Source organism: Capra hircus, chromosome 3, assembly GCF_001704415.2.
Source record: "Capra hircus breed San Clemente chromosome 3, ASM170441v1, whole genome shotgun sequence".
Classification (NCBI taxonomy): Eukaryota; Metazoa; Chordata; class Mammalia; order Artiodactyla; family Bovidae; genus Capra; species Capra hircus.
Window position 1 is genome coordinate 8,646,970 of NC_030810.1, and position 16,185 is coordinate 8,663,154.

The 16,185-nt window shown below is 46.0% G+C and overlaps 1 protein-coding gene across 1 annotated transcript in view; it reads right to left on the bottom strand.

The window, feature by feature from the left end:
• CSMD2 (CUB and Sushi multiple domains 2) overlaps positions 1-16,185 on the bottom strand; it is a 616,901-nt gene that overhangs the window by 128,790 nt on the left and 471,926 nt on the right. Inside the window, exons 30-32 of the mRNA XM_018046480.1 lie at positions 6,534-6,728; positions 5,294-5,410; positions 2,472-2,585 (exon numbers count right to left, since the gene is read on the bottom strand). Of these exons, the coding sequence (XP_017901969.1) occupies positions 2,472-2,585; positions 5,294-5,410; positions 6,534-6,728 (426 nt within the window). The remainder of the gene's footprint in view (positions 1-2,471; positions 2,586-5,293; positions 5,411-6,533; positions 6,729-16,185) is intronic.

The following is a 16,185-nucleotide window of genomic DNA, read 5'->3' on the forward strand; positions in this document are numbered from 1 at the left end:
TCAGAAGATAATAAATAGAGAGACATACCATATTCTTGTTGGGAAATAGAGTTACTATTATGAAGATGTAAGTTCTCCTCCAATTAATCTATAAGTTTATTAGAATTATGATGAAAATTCTGATGCAATATTTCTAAAAGTTATTTGGAGGCAAAATTAAGTAAGAATAGCCAATAAAAATTCAAAACCAAGAATGATAATAGGAACTTACAGTACCATATGTTTAAAATTATCATAGTGTTAAGCATTATTATAATTTTATACTAATTAAAGATTTTTGATACTGATAGAAGAATAAACAGACATAGTGGAAATACATACAAAGTTTAGAAACATACCTTCAACTTTATAAAAATATATGTAAATCTGGCACTTTGAAAATTCCATTAGGGAAACTGATCAAATTTGTAAGAATGTTGGTTAAATATTCCTCATTTCAAATAATAATAATAAATTCCAGAGGTATTAAAAGAAATAATGAAACTAAAAAAGAAGTAAAAGAAAACATAGAGGAATATTTATTTAGTCATCAGAAAGGTGAAGGAGAAACTTATAAAAGATGGATTGATCTTTGATCATTGATAGATTTACATGGTAAATTTAGATTTTCTGACATTTAAACATACCCTGAAGAAAATTAAATGGCAAATGACAAACTGTAAGGGAAGGTTTTTCGTATCATATACTATAGCTGCTGCTGCTGCTGCTAAGTTGCTTCAGTCGTGTCCGACTCTGTGCGACCCCATAGACGGCAGCCCACCAGGCTCCCCCGTCCCTGGGATTCTCCAGGCAAGAACACTGGAGTGGGTTGCCATTTCCTTCTCCAATGCATGCAAGTGAAAAGTGAAAGTGAAGTCGCTCAGTCGTGTCCAACTCTTCGCGACCCTATGGACTGCAGCCCACCAGGCTCCTCCGTCCATGGGATATTCCAGGCAAGAGTACTGGAGTGGGGTGCCATTGCCTTCTCCGACAAGAGGTTTATATGGCATGTAATATATATAGCTTATAATAATATGGAACTTTACTAAATAAATACTGAAAAAAACAAATGCTAATAGAAAAATCAACAATAACTTACAAGTATATTCACAAATAAAAACCATATGGGCCAATAGTTACCTTATAAAAGGTTAACCTAACTAGTGATTTTAAAAGGGCAAATTAAAAATGAGATACCAATTTTACTTTTCAAAATGATGTTTTCATTTTCTTAATTACCTAGTTTTTGTGAGAATAAAACATGCCTTATATGTTGGTGAACAAAGTGGCAAGAACTTTCAAGAGCGATATTTAACAATCTTTATAAAAAGCCTTAAAGATCACATATTTCCTTTAACTTAGCAATTCCATCTCTAGATATGCTAAGGTAACAGATGTATACAAAAATATATGTATACTATATTAAATTACTATTCATGAGAGTGAAAAATAAGAAACAATCTAAATGTTCAATAATAGAGAATTCATTACATAATTTTTACATAACTATGATAGACTATTATACAGCATTTAAAAATCCTATTATAGAGGAAAATAAAGAGGAATGCTCACAGTGAACATTTTAATAAAAGTATGTATATTTTTATGTTCAGTAAAAATGTAAAAGATGAAGTAGATATAAAGACTGGAAGGAGATACACTCCATCTTCTCAGTGGTTCTTTCTGGGTGGTTTTTATTTTAATCCTTTATGCAATTATTTTGCCTCTATAAGTTTTCCACAATGAAAATGCAACGTGTTTATAATTAGAAAAACATGTTGAGTCTCAATGCCAACCCACAGGGGAATGCTACACCACTTGGCGGGGGTCGGGGAGGGGGTGTAAACACATCCTGGGGTGAAGGTACCCTCTGAAGCGCCTTTCTTTTTTTAAATTTTAATTGGAGGCTAATTACAATATTGTGGTGGTTTTTGCCATACATTGACATGAATCAGCCATGGGTGGACATGTGTTCCCCATCCTGAACCCCTCTCCCACCTCCCTCCCCATCCCACCCCTCAGGGTCATCTCAGTGTACCAGCCCTGAGCGCCCTGTCTCATGCATCGAACCTGGACTGATGATCTATTTCACATATGGTAATATACATGTTTCAATGCTGTTCTCTCAAACCATCCCACCTTTGCCTTCTCCCACAGAGTCCAAAAGTCTGTTCTTTACATCTGTGTCTGTTTTGCCGTCTCGCATATAGGTTCATGTTACCATCTTTCTAAATTCCATATATATGCGTTAATATACTGTATTGGTGTTTTTCTTTCTGACTTACTTCGCTCTGTATAATAGGCTCCAGTTTCATCCACCTCATTAGAACTGATTCAAATGCATTCTTTTTAATAGCTGAGTAACTGAAGCTCCTTTCTACGTGGGGATATTAGCAGCCGACAGACACAAAGGGGTGGTTCCCCCTGTGGCCATGCCCCATTCCCCTCCATGTCCCCGCCCCACCCTCACTGACTGCCCAGCCCTGGGTTACCTGTGTGGGAGCCCGAGAGGGAGCTGAGGAGCCTCGAGTGCTGGTTGTGGCCGTCATGCACCTCCACCACGTCGTTGAGGGCCGTGTGGAAGAAGGCAAACTGTCCAAACACCACTGTGGAGCAGAGAGAGACATGGTGTGGAGATCTCGGGGGGAAGACGGGGCGGCCGTGCTCAGGGGTGGGGGAAGCCCTGGTGGGCTGGGGGCTGCGGACCAGGGGCAGGGCCGCCTCAGTGGAGCTTGTTGGTTCATGGGGGCTAACTGCTTGCTGAGCCTTTCCACTGGCTGATTAGACACCTGGCACAGGGACACAGGGAGCTGGGAAAGGCCCAACCAGAACTCTCCCATAGGGGTCAAGATGATATGGTGGACTACACCCAGCAGCCAGGCTAAACGCTATTGCTTTCTCAGGTTGCAGCAGCAGCTACTCTAGGACACGGAAGAGCTCTCCGTAATATCCCCGTATTCCAGGTTGATCTCAGGACCCCATATTTTCCTTAATTTCTCCTTCAAAGATCTAGCCTCTGAGGGCATCCCCTGGCTACAAGATCCCCCACAGTTAAGAGGAAAGAGCGATTGTCATAGGTTAGGCAAACCTCTCTACCTCATTTCCCTCTGGCAGATCCAAGCAAAGAAGCAAAGTGACTTTTCTGAAGCTCCTACTGTGTGCCAGGTACCATGCTTGTAATGCATACGATCTTCTTGAATCCTGACTCTTCCAGATACCCAATTTTAAGCAAAGAAACTAAATCTCAGAGGTTAAACGAGTTCCACAAGGCCACTCAGCTAGCTCATGGGAGGGGGCTGAAAAGCTGGTGGACTGTGGCCTTGAGGAGCCTCTTTTCAGGTTAAGACCTAAGGACCCTGCCATTTGATGGCTACTACAGGCTCTTTCCTCAATTATCGAATCTCTGCCAGTCACTGCTAGAGGGGCTGGGGTTGCTGACACTTTGGGGCCATAGGGGGCACAGCTCCATTTCAGACCCTGGTACATTCTGCTGGCACTTATCTCCCAGTTGGCCAGGTGCATGTGAGAGCAAGTACCAGGGTGAGTCCTTCTCTATTTTGGTTCAAGTCTTGAGCATGTAGGAAGTTGGGTGTGTGTGCATGGGTGTGTTTGGTGTGTCGCATGTTGGGGCAGGGAGGGACTTGGGCCATGGGATTGACTTCCTGGGGGGAAAAAAGGCATTTTCAATGATGAGTGTAGCAGTGAGCGGTGTTAGAGACTCTGAGATCCCAACTCACGGGCAGAGGAGCAAGAGGGAAAGCCTGTTTCAGCATCCTGAAAATGGACACTGAGCAAGGGGCGATGGCAGAAGCATTTCCATGCTCTCTCCTATGGAGGTGAACAGGATGGGCAAGGTTCACGCACTGTACATTCTAGTGGGAAGAGGCAGTCAAAAATGAAAATAACAACTCTTAAGCAAATAGATAAACAAGGTAATTTCAGATAGCGTTGAATTTTAGAGGAAATGGGGAAAAAAATGACAGACCAAGGCAAGCCACTTTAGATAGGGGATCAAAGAAGGACTCGGGCTTGGGACAAATACTTCAGGCCCAAGAGAAAAATCTGCACTTCATCCCTGGGCTTAGCATCACTAACAAAGAGAAGATGCTCAGGACAGGTCATGACCCCGCCTAGAACCAGCTCTTCAGGTACAGGTTTCAGCTCAGGGAGACTGCTCAGCCTGGGGCTGGGTGCCTACAAGGGCACGAGCTCTTTATTTCTGGAGAAATTCAAGTATACTCTGCATGCCCACCTGTCAAGGACTAGGCACTGGGTGGCAGGTGGGATTGGAGAACCTGCCAGTACTTTTCTAGCTCTGATTTTGCAGGTCACAAGCTCCTGCCACACTAGTGTGTTGGGGAGCGGGTGTGTACACACAAATGCGCAGGTCCTGGCGTGGAGCTGGTGGTGCCAGATGGTGGGAGCTGTGAGTAGGTGAGGCTGGGAGTTTACAGAGGGCGGAAAACACGTCTCTCTCAGCTCTGCAGCTCTGGTTCCCAGCAGAGCGTGAGGCCGCTAGGAGGTGTTAAATTAGTGTTTAGCGAGTGATCAGCCTTGCCCCATGCTTACTCCATCCTGTCTCTCGGGAGTAAGCAGCCAGTTCTCTGCAGGATGGGCAGGACACACAGATGCCCTTTACCTTACCAATGCCAACCCTGTTTAGAAACAGTCGTTCCTCTTCCGACAAGCAGATTCAGGGAGAAAGCAGTCCAGCTGCTCACTGATTGCCCAGGTACAACCAGCTTGTGCCCCTCAAGAACTTCCTGAATCCTCCAGGGCTGTTGGACTCCTAACTAGCCCACTGCCAACCAGGTGACAAGCCTGGCTTCTTTCTGCCTTGGCATCTGGGGGCTCTTCTATCTTTCTAGGGCACTGACCCGCTCCTCCATTTTTTTTTCTTGCTCATCCTACCAATTGCTGCCGGACCAGCTTCTGGCTTGCAGATGGACTAGCAGGATAACGTGGCACCCAGCTTCCTCCCCTGTACTTTCAAGCCCAGCTCCATCCCACTCCTTTTCTTCCTGCCCCACTGCCACTCTCTCCTGGGTTTCCAGGCAGCCTGGGTCTGCAGCACCTCTATTCATACCCAGGCTGTGCTAGGGAGGCCCAGGTGTACCTCCTTCTCTCTGTCTTGGCTGCTTCCTCTCTAATCACCCCATCCCTTGGTTCCAGTGGGTCTCACTAGCCTTCAGACTGCTCCGTTCATTTCCCAATAGGAGCCATGCAGCTGAGAGTGGGATTGCGGTGCAATTGGGAAGCGCTTGAGAATTGGAAGCAGTTGGAAAACAAACAAACACACAAAACAAATCCATACCATAGTCCTTGGGCACGGTGACAAAATACAGGCAGATCTGTCCACTGGTGTAGTTCTGAGGGTAGTTGGGGGACAAGACCACTCCATCTGAACCCACATACTGTCCCCCACAGGGGGCTGAAAGAGAAATCAGGTAGAGGCCAGGTGACCTCGGGGGGCCTCTCACCAGCTGTCCCCCTCTGTTCTGCTCACTCCCAGCCTGAGCTTCTGGCCTGGTGGGGATGCTCTGTGGCCCACAGCCACTAATGTGGGGGAGGGAGCTCTGGGAACATTGCCTGGTCCTGCCCAGGCACATCCATCTCTGGCCTGGCACATGGCCTGAAACCCACCCTGATGCTATCAAGGGCCCTCCTGTGTGCCTGCCAGTCCTTGCCCTCTAACCAGTGATGCTGGCAATGGTCCCTGGAGGCCCAGCCTTAGGGAGCTCTTTAGGAACCTCTGCTGCTGCCAGTGGGACCCGGACATGGTTTGCTGCCCACTGTCTGGGCCTGGGCAGTCAGTGTCTCCATGGCTAAGGAGTGGAGGCTTCCCCGAAATAGACACCTGGGGACAGACAGCTCATGTGACCCAGCCATGGTGCCCACTCCCACAAGGGGTGGACTGCAGAGCCAGCCCTTCTCACCTGGGCAAGGGGCCTCCTTACTTTTTCAATTTAAGTGGCTGCCATGCCCCCATCATTCTGGCACTCCATCTGCTCCCTCTCATCAGGGTCCCATGGCTAACCCAGATGCCCATGGAATTAGCCCACCCCACTGGCCTTAGTTCTAACCATATGAACTCACAGGGGTTTTCCCTAGGACGGGGAACAATCTCCGGGTCATTTTTAAACTCCCTTTCCCTGGTGTCTCAGACAGTAAAGAATCTGCCTGCAATGCAGAAGAGTTGGGTTTGATCCCTGGTTTGGGAAGATCCCCTGGAGAAGGAAATGGCAATCCACTCCATTATTCTTGCCTGGGAAATCCTATGGATAGAGGAGCCTGGTGGGCTACAGTCCATGGGTTTGCAAAGACTTGGACACGACTGAGCAACTGGCACAGCACAGCACAAGGACACTGTGTGATCTGAGAGAGATGCCACATTGACAGGGACTGGCACACCTGGTGAATCTCCAGCCTCTCTCATTCACAGTGAGCCCAGGGAGCCCTCCTATGAGGACCATGTCCCGCCTGCCCCTTCCCCTAGCCCCTCCCGCCTCCCTGTGCGTCCTCGCTGCCTCTGCCCCAGCCCCACGTTCCTCCACCTGTGCACACTGGCCGGGGATGGTTCCACACTGGCTTCCCATCAGGCCCCAGGATGCAGCTCAGGGTTGAGGAGCCCTCCACCTCGTAGCCCCCATGGCAGTAGTAGGTGATGGAGGAGCCCAGCTTCAGGTCGGACCCCACTCGCGTGCCGTTCTTGATGGAACCAGGATCGAAACACGACTCTCGTGGGTTTTCTGGAAAAAAGAAAAATAAACACATTTACACAGAGAGCTGGCTCATCAGTGGCCTAATTCCAGGGCACAGCACCTGTGCGGAGACCCTGACCCTGATTAGCCACGGAGGATATGGGGATTGGGGACTGACAGGTCTGTTCAGGTCTGGAAACCTCTCTAAATTTGGTGAAAAACTGGGACTGGAGAGTGAAATTATGCCATTTGCAGCAACACGTATAGACCTAGAGATGATCATACTAAGTAAAGTAATTCAGACAAAGATAAATACCACACATATCACTTAGATGTCAAATCTAAGAAGGGATGCAAATACACTTGTTTACAAAACAGACCCACAGACTTTGAAAACAAATTTATGGTTACCAAAGGGGAGGAGTTATGGGGGAGGGATACATTAGGAGTTGGGGATTAACAGATACCACCGCTACAACTAAAACAAGGGGATGGCAACCCACTCCAGTTCTTGTCTGGAGAATCTGCATGGACATAGGAGCCTGGCGGGCTGCAGTCCATGGGGTCGCAGAGTCGGAAATGACTGAGCCACTAGGCACACTGTAGAGCACGGGAAACTCCACTCAATATTCTGTAATCACCTGTAGGGAAAAGAAGCTGCAAAGAACGGGTGTATGTGTACGCATATCTATCAGCTTGCTGTTCATCTGAAACCAAGACATACTGTGAAATCAACAGTGTGTGCATGCTCAGTCACTTCAGTCCTGTACGATTCTTTGCATCCCTATGGATTGTAGCCCACCAGTCTCCTCTGTCCGTGGGATTCTCCAGGCAAGAATACTGGAGTGGGTTGCTGCACTCACCTCCAGGAGATCTTCCTGACCCAGAGATCAAACCCACGTCTCTTATGTCTCCTGCATTGGCAGGTGGGTTCTTTACCATTAGCACCACCTGGGAAGCCCATAAATCAACTATATTCCAGTATAAAATAAAAAGTAAATTAAAAATTAAAAAAAAGAATGTAGGGCTAGAAGTCCTTTTGAAGAGTGAAATCTCCCTTCTCTCCACTTTCTTGCCCTAACCCTCCAAGGAGGGAGTTCCTGCCGCCATTTCGAGGCCCTCTCTCACCCCTGACTCACTGCTCTCAGGGGAGGCACACGCTGCTCTGACTGATGGGAACTGACACGCCGTGGTTCATATCTCCGTCGTGAAGGTCATCCCTTTGCTCAGCTTTGAGCCTTCACCCTCTGCATGGAGCCTCCTGGTTTCTAGAAGCTTGCATTTGTGCCCTGATGATGGGATGGCCCTGCTCATTGTCTCTGCCGAGGGCTTAGGGTGGAGCAGTTCCAGACACACTGCTAAGTTTAAACTCAAGTGGGATCCAGAAAATGGCCCCTTGCCTAACAGAGGGCCCCTCAGTGGCTTCCTCATGTGTCCTGTGTTGCATTTCCTTGGCCCCCACATCAAATCTGTCCTTCCCCAAAGCTTAGCGTCTCTGGCCAGGATGCAACTGACTACTGGGTGACCCATTTGTGAATTGCAGAGATACAGGGAAACATCACCAGGGCTTATACTTCATCTTTTCTTTTATAAATTCAGAGTGGGTCAAATATTATTTAAAGTCCAGAAAACTTAAGTAACTGGAACCAAGTTCACACAGCTCATATGAGGCAGAAAAAGCTGTGGCACCCAAAATTCATTCCTCCCACCTGATCCTTTCAAGTAATGGAACCCAGGGTTTATCCAGAATATCAAGGCACCAGCTAAGATCTATACCTTCCAGGCTCCCAGGCAGCTAGATCTGGTCAAAGAGTAGTAAACACAGTCAGGTCAGATCACTGCCTCCAGAATCACTCAGAGCAAAAGCCCCAATCCTTGCAAGTCTCCAAGGTCCTGCACATCCTGCCCCAATCGTCCCTCTGTGACCCTGATTCCTATCGTCCCTTTGTTAACTTTGCTCCAATCACACTGGTCTCTAGGTGCATTCTCCCATCCTCCTGGCTCCCTTGTCACTTCTTGCATGACTTAGCTCAATATTGCCTTCTCAGTGACACTTCTCTGACCAACTCTTATTGTTTCTTTTTAATTTAAACAAGTTTAAACAATTTTTGGCTGCGCCACATGACATAGAGGTTTGAACCCACATGCCTTGCAGTGGAAGCACAGAGTCTTAACCACTGCCAAGGAAATCCCCTGGCCAACTCTTTAAAATGTGAATTTCCTCTCCCCAGCACACCCCATCACTCTTCCCTGCTTTATTCTCTGCACTTCTCTGCTTTATTCTCAATACTATCTCATACACCATATAGTTACCTAATTTCTTTCTATCTCCCTCCACTAGAATGTAGGTTCCAGGAAGGCAGTTTTCCAGTTTTGTTCACTGCTGTTGTCCAGTGCCTGGCATATGATAGGCACTCAATAAATATTTAAGTGGAGAAAACTCTTGAGAGTCCCTTGGACAGAAAGGAGATCAAATCAGTCAATCCTAAAGGAAATCAACCATGAATATTCATTGGAAGGACTGATGCTAAGCTGAAGCTCCAATACTTTGGCTACCTGATGTGAACAGCTGACTTTTTGGGAAAGACCCTGATGCTGGGAAAGACTGAGGGCAGGAGAAGGGGGTGACAGAGGATGAGATGGTTGGATGGCATCACTGACTCAAGACACATGAGTTTGAGCAGCTCTGGGAGATAGTGAAGGACAGGAAAGCCTGGTGTGCTGCAGTCCATGGGGTCGCAAAGAGTTGGACACGACTTAGCAACTGAACAACAAAGTGGATGCATGTGGGACTCCTGGAAAGACTGCTGAAGGGAAGGCAACTCAGCTAAGAGAATATTCATTGACCCTTCTTTCTTCCTTTCCTCCTTTGCACAGTTTGGAACTCAGATGTGGTGGATGGACCTCCAGTCGCCACCTTGGATCCTGAGATAACCTTGAGGATGGGAGCCACGTAGCCACGATGCAGCAGAAAGACGCAAGGAGCCTAGATGGAGACACTTCAACAGCTTTGGGTGCAAATCTTCAGATTTCTTTCACATAAGAAAAATCGACTTCTACCTCATATAAACAACTGTGCTTCTGGGTAACTGCCACACCAGCATCCCCAGCTGGATATGACTGCTCAGAACATTACTCTATGTCAGAGAGTCCTTTCCTCCTTTCTGTGTGTGGCAAATTCCTACACTTTTCAACGCCATGCTCTCCTGAGCAAATGTCCTGAATGTTGCCTTCTTTCTGGCAGAATTTCATTTTTCTCTTCTTGATTATCTTGGTAGGTCGGGTAAGTGCATTTCTTTCCAGTGGGTTCTGAACTCCTAAAGGATAGGGATCCACCATCTATTCTTCTCATAACCCTGGCAACTAGCACAGAACTTGGCACTAGGGCTGACTCTATTTGGCACATAATAGGAGCTTAATAAATGGATGCTGAGTTGGTTGGCTGAACACCTCCAGACAGAAAATCAACATCAATGAGCCAACTACAGACTCTCTTCTCTCACTGCTCACATGTCAGAGCAAGAAGAACTCATCATTCCAAGCATTGTCACATTAATAATAATGACAAGGCTAACGATAATGATGATAGCCTTTTACACAGGAATATCGTTTTGTAATTTTCAAAGCACTTTCCAATCTGTTATCTTGCTTGTACCTCACAATACCCTCTGCAATAGCGAGGGTCAGGTATGCTTCTGTTCCGGTTATAGATGAGGAATGTGGCGATCAAGAGGCTAAATGAGTTTTCCAAGCCATTCAACTATTAAGAGTTAATACCAAACTCAGGTCTTCAGGCTGCCAAACCAGAGCTCAGCTGTGAATGATAAAACTAAATGACTAAAACATCATGATGATAATAACAAATAAGCCCCAAGCCCTCCAAAAGGAGAAAATTAAAAGAACCAGATTCTTTTTGTCCTAACAGATAAGGCCTGTTTCCAAATGCAGTAACAGCAAAATGCTGAAAATGACAACCCAAACAGTAAGGAACTGGTTTGACAAAGTTGGATTAGAGCCATCCACTGAAATGTAAGCAACCTTTGGAAAGAATAGCAATCACTTCCTGGCCTTTTGGCTAAGATCAAGTAGAAAGAATAGCAAAAGTCTTTGAATACTGATATGGAAAGGCGCCCAAGATCTATTGTTGGGCAAAACCCAAAACAAAGCTCAAAAAAGAAAAGCCAATCCATATTACAGATTATATACAGTGTGACCCCCATTCATATAGACAGGGATCTGTAAGCTGCAGTCCACTGACTCGCTACTGCCTGTTTTTGTAAATAAAGTTTTATTGGAACACAGCCAAGCCCATTTGTTTACATAGTGTCTATGACAATTTTAGCATTATAACAGCAGAACGGATAGTAGCAGAGGCCACCTGGCCTGTTAAACCTAAAATATTTACTCTCTGGTCCTTTACAGAAAAGTTTGCCGACCTCTGGTATAGAATTTATATTACTTATATATATATAATATCTGGAATGAGATAACAAGCCATTTATACTGGTACTTTAGGGAATGGTAGTATTGGGAGATGTTAAGTTTTTAGAGCATATCTTAAATGCTTCTGTATTAGTTGAATTTTTCTAATAAACATGCTACTTTTCTTCTATATTTATTTTTGTAGAGCATCTTACTTTTATTGTTTTAATTCATTATCCTTTCCACCATAAAACTATACCTCAATGTGTCCTCTATTAGTCATAAAATGGCATTAAGGGCACATAATCCAGACAGAATCTCTGGAAAACATAATTACCCTAATTTTAATGATTATTCCAAATAAGATTCTAAAAGAGAGCATACATTATTTTATTTTCCAGAAATATGACATTGCTGGATCAAAAAGTTAGAAGGATAACATATTGTACACATGAGGCCTCTCCTTTCTGACTTGGAAAAGGTATAGAAATATTCAACGTATTAAAGACATCAATATTAGTTAATGATGATATGATAGATTATCACTGAGCTCTGATTTCAAAGTCAGTAATTTCTGTCTTCTCCTTTAAATAGTCTATTTGTCTTGCTATCCAGTGTTATAATAGTTATAAGGAATACTGTATTCATTATTTGAAAAATGTTTACACTTAGAAAAATCTGAAGAAAAACATGTGTTAAGTTGAAAGTAAGCGTAAATGAAGAGATCTTGAATTTGGAAAGACCAGGGCAGAGCTGAGTGGGGGGAGCAGATGCGGAAATCTGGTAGGAAAACCTAGGCTTACAGCGTTACTTTTAAGGGCTTGAAAGAGAAAATAGGTACTTTTTAGTACATTTTGGAAAAGCTGACTCATCCTGGCATTTCCTGAGTTGTTTCAGATTCTCTGACCCTTGCTTTGAGCTCTTCTTCCCTCTGTCTGGAACCCTCTCCACTCCCGCTCTTACGCAGCGGGCTTCTTCTCAACCTTTAAGCCTCTTTTCGAGTTTCGTCTGCTTGGTGAGGCCGTCACCATTCTCCCCGTTTCTCTTTCTTATGGTAGTTTGTTCTTCCCTCACTTCTTATGCTTCTCGCTTCTTGTTCACTTCCTCATTTACTGTCTGTTTCTTCACCTTCATGTTCCCCTCAAGTTGGGACTGTGACCCTTTTGCTCACCGCTGTGTCCTCTGCATACAGCGCAGGGCGTGTCATGAAGCAGGAGTTTAATAAACATTTGTTGAGTGAAGGAAGTTTTCTAGACATGTGCATGGATGTCCTAGCCTGTCCCGGCCCAAGAGGAAACCACCACACCTGCTGGAAGATGAGAATAAAGGTCCCTCCCAACCACCTTACTGGTTTTTCTGGTCTGGAAAGATACGAAACCTCCCTGGGGCTTGTTTTTCAAAACTGTGTTCAAAAGACAGGATTCTCATTCCCTCTGCACCCTTCAAGCAGACGGTAAAACTACCCAGGAGGCTGCCTTCAGATAGGAAGTGCGCCAGAGCATGGGATAATAGAGACCCACAGCTGACACGACTGCATTCACAATCATCTCTTAAAAGGGCTGCCCAGAGATGACTAAGACAGCACAGCCACCTTCCGGGAGCAACTGAACAGAGACACCTACAATCCCAGCCCACCCACCCATCTTCGCCTTATATAGGTGGACCTCCAACATTCCACTGTAGTAGAAATGCCTGCGAGCTCTGGATGTGAACTCCATGGGGCCTGGACTTTGTTTTGTTCCTTGCTCTGTTCTCAGCCTCTGCAGCAGTGTCTAGCACATAGGTGGTGCTCAAAAAATACTCAGTGAGAAAATGAATCAAAATGCCTGATGGTCCCTTGCCCTTTATGCAAAAGCTTAATCCTATGACACCACTCAGGGGACCTCTGACTTAAACTTGTCAATCTGATGGTTCCTTTGGGATACAAACTGGGAAGTGATTCAAAGCCAAGAGGGAGGCAGCCCTGCTGTCCTAGGAGAATGGAAAAGCAAAGAAAACTAACCTACAAAGAAAAGTGAAGTAGCAAATACTCAGAAAGGAGCAGGGAGCAGGCCGAGTGGTTCTGCAGATGGAGGAGGACCATCCTCGCATTCAACCTCCGAGGCTCCCACCTTGACGGTAATCCCCTTGGGACATCACGCTTCCTGCCCTTGGGGCTCTTATATTTTAAAAATGTATTCTGTTTTTGATGCTAAGTGAGAGTGAGTTTTTATCATCTATATTGTTAAAATATAGAATACTCTTTAGCTTAAATCAGCTTGGCTGTTAGTTTTCTTTTTATAATAAAGTCTTTCTGTCTCAAGTTGGTTTAAGTGTTTTTGTTTTTCACCTTTTTATAATAAATTACTCCTTTTTCTTCTTAATAGTTTCTTCATAGGAACTAAATCATCCCTCACTAAGATTGGACCAAATTGTTTTTGCTTTTCCCTTAGGAAGTTGGCAGAAAATAAGGAAAGACTCCTGGTCTGTTCACCCTGGATCAAAGAGGGGTTGACTTGGGTCAGAGAGTGGTTTTCACTGCCCTAAGCCCAGCTGAGTCTGGCAACCTCTCTTGAGGTGGATGCTCACACCTCCCAAAGCAGAACCATTGAAACCACAGCTCCATGGAGACCCAGATCCTTAGCATTAGTGGAGCCCTGGATCTCTCTAAAAGACAGGATTCTGCCTTTGGACAGAAGATGGCTTCTAGATAGATGCAGCCAACTATTCTTTTCCTAGGAATCCACACCTGCCTCAACGTGCAAGTCCTCTGTGGGCTACCAACTCAACCTAGGGTGTTCTACGGATTCTCAGAGTGTAGAGTATCTAAATTCTTTGCCAAGGACTGGAGAAGTATACAGGACACATGCATACCACAAATCACAAATATTCATATATTTTAAATATATGTCCCATTCTACCAGGCTAGTTCAATGAACAAAGGTTCTACCTTCCAGACAAAGGCAGACCAAATGAAATATCTATCACACAGGAGGAGAAAGGCAATGGGACGGAAGAGCAAAGATCAAAGTGTGTGCCAACTACTATTGAGCCCACTGCCAGGGGCTGTGCCAATTGACCAGTCCTTACAACAACCTCTTCATAGAGTACCACTGTCCCTCTCTGACAGACAAGGAAGTGATTCTCAGAGAAGTTAAGTAACTTGTTTAAGGCCGTATAGGTGATAAGTGATGGCGATCTCCCTTATATAGATATTGAACGTGAGGGGATATCATTAAGGTCTTGGGATCCGGTAGCAGAGTAGACCCATTCCAGGAACCCAGGGATATGGAGAAGGAGACCATGGGATCTCCCTGGGTTCCACCAAATGGGCTACCTGTGCAGAGGGCTGGGACGTAGTAGAGAGGTGTCCAAATTTGAAGGACTGATGCTGAAGCTGAAACTCCAGTACTTTGGCTTCCTCATGTGAAGAGTTGACTCATTAGAAAAGACTCTGATGCTGGGAGGGATTGGGGGCAGAAGGAAAAGGGGACGACAGAGGATGAGATGGCTGGATGGCATCACCGACTCGATGGAAGTGAGTCTGAGTGAACTCTGGGAGTTGGTGATGGACAGGGAGGCCTGGCGTGCTGTGATTCATGGGGTTGCAAAGAGTCGGACATGACTGAGCGACTGAACTGAACTGAACTGAATCTGAGAAGGAAGGAAGGAAGGTCCAGGTCTCACCAGGTACCTCCCACCCCAAGTAGACACATTCGCTTGGCACTTGCACCTCGGATCCTCATAAGGTGGTAGACGGTGCATGGGGGGCTGTGTCTCCCCCCTTGCCCTTCCCCAGTAACTGGCCCCCTTTGGCTGCTTGGCAGGCTCGGGTGGCAGCTTGGAAGGCCCTATGCCCTGGAGCTTTGTTTTGTATCTGACGACCCTTCCAGATATGGTCTTAGGCCAACAGCTGAAAGGGGCTTCTTTGGGAACGAGGACCTAGAAGTGTGGCTCTAGCACACAGATTTGTAGAGAAGACCTGGGGGAGAGGAGACCACAGCCAGGTTGTCATGACAAGGGGACCAGGGAGGAAGCTGAGGGAGTTTCTACCCTGTAGCCACTGAGCCCAGGGATGATGAAATGCAGTCATCTTACAAGAAGGTTGAAAATGGTGACACTTGGGGTAAAATTTTAGAATCGCTGCCACGTAGAAGACTCAGGTGGGACAAGCTAGACGCCGCTCTGATTGTTGCGAAGGCCTGGCTGGGGTGGCTCCAAGCGCCACATTTGTGTGAGGTCTAGCTGTGCTCAGCCACTTGACAGGGAGCTTAACAGAAGGGGCAGCTGTGCAAGGTTTATGCAGCTGAGGATCAGGGAGCAGGAAGATCGAGGGTACTGATGAAAGTGTAACTAAAGGGATGAATAATAAAGGGTGGAGATGATGACACGGCAGGGAGGACGGTGGTGGGCGGAGCAACGGGGGTCCCGGCTGAACCTAAGACACGCCTCCGGCTAGCGCTCCACAACTTGTGACTGCGTTCGTTCTGACATCGGCATGTGGCGACTGAGGGCAGGAGGTTTACCGAATGGTGGTTATCGAGAGGAAGACAGGATGGCAGAGAATCCAGGCCAGTCCCACGAGGAAAGACGACCACAGGCAAAACTTTCTCTAACCTGTGCCCCAAGCACCTTCGAGAATTGTATCTGTCACATAGCAGGCGACTGAGACTTCCGAGGATTTCGGTGAGTCAGTGGATGCGGACTGCTCAGGACACTGCTGGCTGTTGGCAGACGACCAAGTTACCCACTATTATGATTAGGATTATTTGTGAGCTCGTGTGAACTATTCCCAGGAGTTGCCACAAATATTTAATGAAGGGACACTTTAAAAGGTTGCTGAGGTCCCACATTAAACAAGTGGGGGACGTGAGCCAGGAACTTTTTAAATTTTTAACTGGTACTGTGACCCCATTTGTACACATAGGCTGATGAGTCTGGTGCAACTTGGGTTACAGTAGCAATAACAAAATCCATCATCTCTAGAGTATCTACCGAGTACTTAGTCCATCCTGGGCACTATCTTCCTACATTTCATTTATATGTATAAAATATCTTTTAATTTAACCTTCTGCAACATAACTATTATGATCACCACTGTATA